The sequence below is a fragment of the Solanum lycopersicum genome, chromosome 6 (genome assembly GCF_036512215.1).
Source record: "Solanum lycopersicum chromosome 6, SLM_r2.1".
Taxonomy (NCBI): domain Eukaryota; kingdom Viridiplantae; phylum Streptophyta; class Magnoliopsida; order Solanales; family Solanaceae; genus Solanum; species Solanum lycopersicum.
This window is the reverse complement of record NC_090805.1, coordinates 51,057,440-51,060,882: the sequence shown is the minus strand read 5'-3', so window position 1 is coordinate 51,060,882 and position 3,443 is coordinate 51,057,440. Positions and strand designations below refer to the sequence as shown.

General features: G+C 34.7%; 1 protein-coding gene across 2 annotated transcripts; it reads left to right on the top strand.

Annotated features, from left to right (window-relative positions):
* The first annotated feature begins 249 nt into the window (after positions 1 to 249).
* LOC101255803 (ylmG homolog protein 1-2, chloroplastic) lies at positions 250 to 3,044 on the top strand. Of its 2 annotated transcripts, XR_011221541.1 has the most exons (3): positions 250 to 1,022; positions 2,474 to 2,571; positions 2,702 to 3,044. XR_011221541.1 is itself a non-coding variant. In XM_026031777.2 (2 exons), exon 1 carries the CDS (start codon positions 334 to 336, stop codon positions 1,000 to 1,002), a length of 669 nt encoding a protein of 222 aa, XP_025887562.1. In that variant the 5' UTR covers positions 250 to 333; the 3' UTR covers positions 1,003 to 1,022; positions 2,702 to 3,044. The 2 variants fall into 2 exon arrangements, 1 of the variants encoding a protein (XP_025887562.1); XM_026031777.2 differs by lacking the exon at positions 2,474 to 2,571.
* Positions 3,045 to 3,443: the final 399 nt, after the last annotated feature.

Here is a 3,443-nt window from a genome sequence, read left to right as displayed (position 1 = left end):
CAAATATAGCTGAAGAAATGATCTGAAAGGGGTCACAAGTCACGAGTGCAAAAGGCAATAATATTAATGTATTTTTGTATACTAACTATATCTTTAATTATTACCTTTTATTTCATATTTTTTACATAACATATTTTTGGTATAACTTATACATATAACGTGAGAACCTTAAATTAATAATCAAATCAAATACTAGTATTAACTATGTTGAATTATAAACTACTAATACCAAACGGGCCCTTATAAACTACTAATACCCAATCTTAGCGGGTCTTTCAAAGAAACCATTCTATACCTCAAAAATCAAATTTGAGAAAAACTCGAGTAACTCCAATGGCTTCTCAAACCCTAATTCTCCAAAACCCAAATCTTCCCAGAACTACCATCCTCTCTCCTCCTTCAACCCTAATCTGCTCGAAACCCAGAACAATTTCATTGTTCGCACGGCCAAATTCACTCGCAGCTCCTTCTTCACTCATTCTTAAATCTAAAAAATTCACAGTTTCAGCATCATCCTCAACTGTTCTCGAAAACCCCTCTACGAAATCCGACCCTTTAATCACTAGCTCTACGCGTACAATTACAACTTACTTTGCAGTCACTTTAGCCGTATCGAAGTTGATTTTCCAAAAATTGAGCTTCAAGGGACTGGGGCAATCTCTGGCGTATTCTGCGGGGCCAATGTTTTTCGCTGCCCTTAGGAATCAGTCTACAACAGGAGGATTGAATACCCCTTTCACCGTGGTTGCTGCTGGAATGGCGAAATGGCTTGATATATACAGTGGGGTTTTGATGGTTCGGGTTTTGCTCAGTTGGTTTCCGAATATACCTTGGGACAGACAGCCATTGTCAGCTATTAGGGACCTTTGTGATCCTTATCTGAATCTCTTCAGGAACATAATTCCCCCAATTTTTGACACTTTGGATGTGAGTCCTCTTTTGGCTTTTGCAGTTTTGGGTACACTTGGTTCAATTCTTAACAGCAGCAGGGGATCGTACTGAGGCAATTGGCAACATATGGTGTAAGGACCAATGATGCTTTTAAAAATCTATTTTTTTATGTTAGTCTTTTATTACGCATGTGTTAAGAGTTTCAACGGTATTGTAGTTGTAATGTTGATTTCAGAAATTTTGGTGAGACTCAAATGTTATTTATATAGAAGCTAATTAATGGGTTGCGAATATAGTGGCTGTTTGCCACTGATGAATTTTCTACTACACTGGACTAGTAGTAAGAGCTATATTTTTTTTTTCTTGCAATCTGAATTTGTGTACTATTATGGGTGCTGAAGTTTAAATGCCAATTGTCAGTTGTGTTATGCTTAGTGGGAATGTCAACAGGGTTAACGTGAGGAGGATGAATAAACTGAATATTAACCAATTCTTCGTGATCAGAAGAGTGGTTCTAAGACATCACCTATGATCTCTTTCTGAAGATCTCGATTTTTCAGAGTATGTGTTTCAAATAATGAACTTGAGAGCCATGCTATTTTATATTTGACAAGCTTTTCCATTTTCAATTATATTATCCTTTTATAGCGTCTTTGTAATGCCTTGCATTTTCAGCTTCCAAACCGAGATTGCTGATGGAATAGATTTCTATTTGTAAAAGTGAACAGTATATAGAAATTAGAATGCACGAGCAAAGTTATGCTTCTTCTATGTTCCTTTGTTTTTTAACAAGTCAATTGGGTGTTAGTGTTATTGATTGTGGACATTATCGTAGTCCTATCTGCAGCGACTTAGCACATCACATTCCCTGACATTGGGGGTTGTCTTGATTGGGAAGTTGACATAAATAGTATCATACTAATGAAAGTACGGTTACCATGAGTTACATGAATTGTGCAAGAGTGACTTTCTTTCTGTTATTATTCTTTGATGCACGGTTCACATTCTAGTCTGCCATTATTGTGGTTAATACCCTATATTCCACGCAGCTATCCTGCAAGACGGTGACATATTCTTTATGCAGTTCGGTATGATTATTGGAAGATGTAATTTGTGATCCTCACAGTCCTTCCTTGAGTACAGACCTTTTTCACTTTCATCATCTATGATTTCTCAGCACATGTGCTGCTGATGTTCTTAAAATGTTCATGGTCATTTTCTTGTTGATGATTAAATTAGTGGCAAGAATTTAACTTAAGTTAAAACTGCAAAAGTTTTTTATGTTATTAGTGTATTTTTGCCAGTTGTTATAGGTAGTTTATCATCCTTTGATGCCTGTTTCCTAATTATGAATCTAAGATTTCCTATAGAAACTTATTTGTAAATGACTTTCAAGTGTCTTGATAGTAAAAAAGTTATACTATTTGTACATGAAAATTTTAAATATAGTGGCAATAAGTAATTGTGCTTTATGCCTTGGTGGATTCGAAATAGTACATGTTCTTTAATTCTTCTTCTTTCCTTACTCTTTACCATATTTCCCTTTTCATAAAGTACTTTGTTTTGTTGCACTTGAGCTCAGGATCTTTCGGAAACCACCTCTCTACCTCAATGAAGTTGGGGGGAGTAAGTTCTGACTATACTCTACCCTCTTCGGATCTCACTTGTTGTATTATATTGGTATGCTATTTGTTTTGATAGTGTTGTTTCCCTACTCTATTTTGCGACCTTATCCTATTGCCCATAGAACTTTTCTCCAACAATGGTAGCTTGGGATTGTAAATGAGCTGCTACTGCACCTGCAACACAGGCTTCTATGGTTATGTTGCTGAGACTGTCATTTGAATTGATCATATGGAGTGGGGAGAGCTACGAGGTCTCAACTTCAAATTTCAGCCGAGTAAAAAGAATGTTATGCTCAAACTTGGAAGACATTGTAAGCCGATACCTCTATGTTGGTGTGCAAAAGCTGGTCTGAATACCAATGTTACAATAAGAGATGTTAGCAAATTTGGGTTGCAGACCTTGAAAAGTGTAGTAGTGTTTGTCCGTGCTTGTGCTCATTAACCCTCCGACATCATATACTTTTAACGATTTCTTTTTATATCAACTCGAATTGAAGTTTGAATAATGGAAATGTTAATATTATAGAACTGAAAGTGGATTTTAGCTTAAAGTACCTGAATTTTATGATATATGGGATTATTCTTTATCAACAATATGTACTATCTAACTATGTTCATAAATCACTTAATATTTTTATTAATAAAGTTCTAGTATGTATATTTTTTTCTTGTTATTGTTAAAGTTCAATCAACCAACTGTTGTATTGTCAAAGAAATCTTTGCCTAAGGTCAATTAGTCAATTTCTAATTTTCACCAATCAATATAAAACAAATCTAATTGTTGGATTATGCAATATCAATGTTGTGGGGATGTGGAATTTTTTTTTAAAAAATACATAGGGCAAATGAAAATACAATTAGAACTAAAATCAAAATATACTTACATTTTCAGTTCAAAATTAAAATTAAAAACTTGAAGTTTGAATC

Coding starts and splice junctions, on each gene's coding strand:
- LOC101255803 (XM_026031777.2), top strand. CDS start 334: ATGGCTTCTCAAACCCTAATTCTCCAAAACCCAAATCTTCCCAGAACT.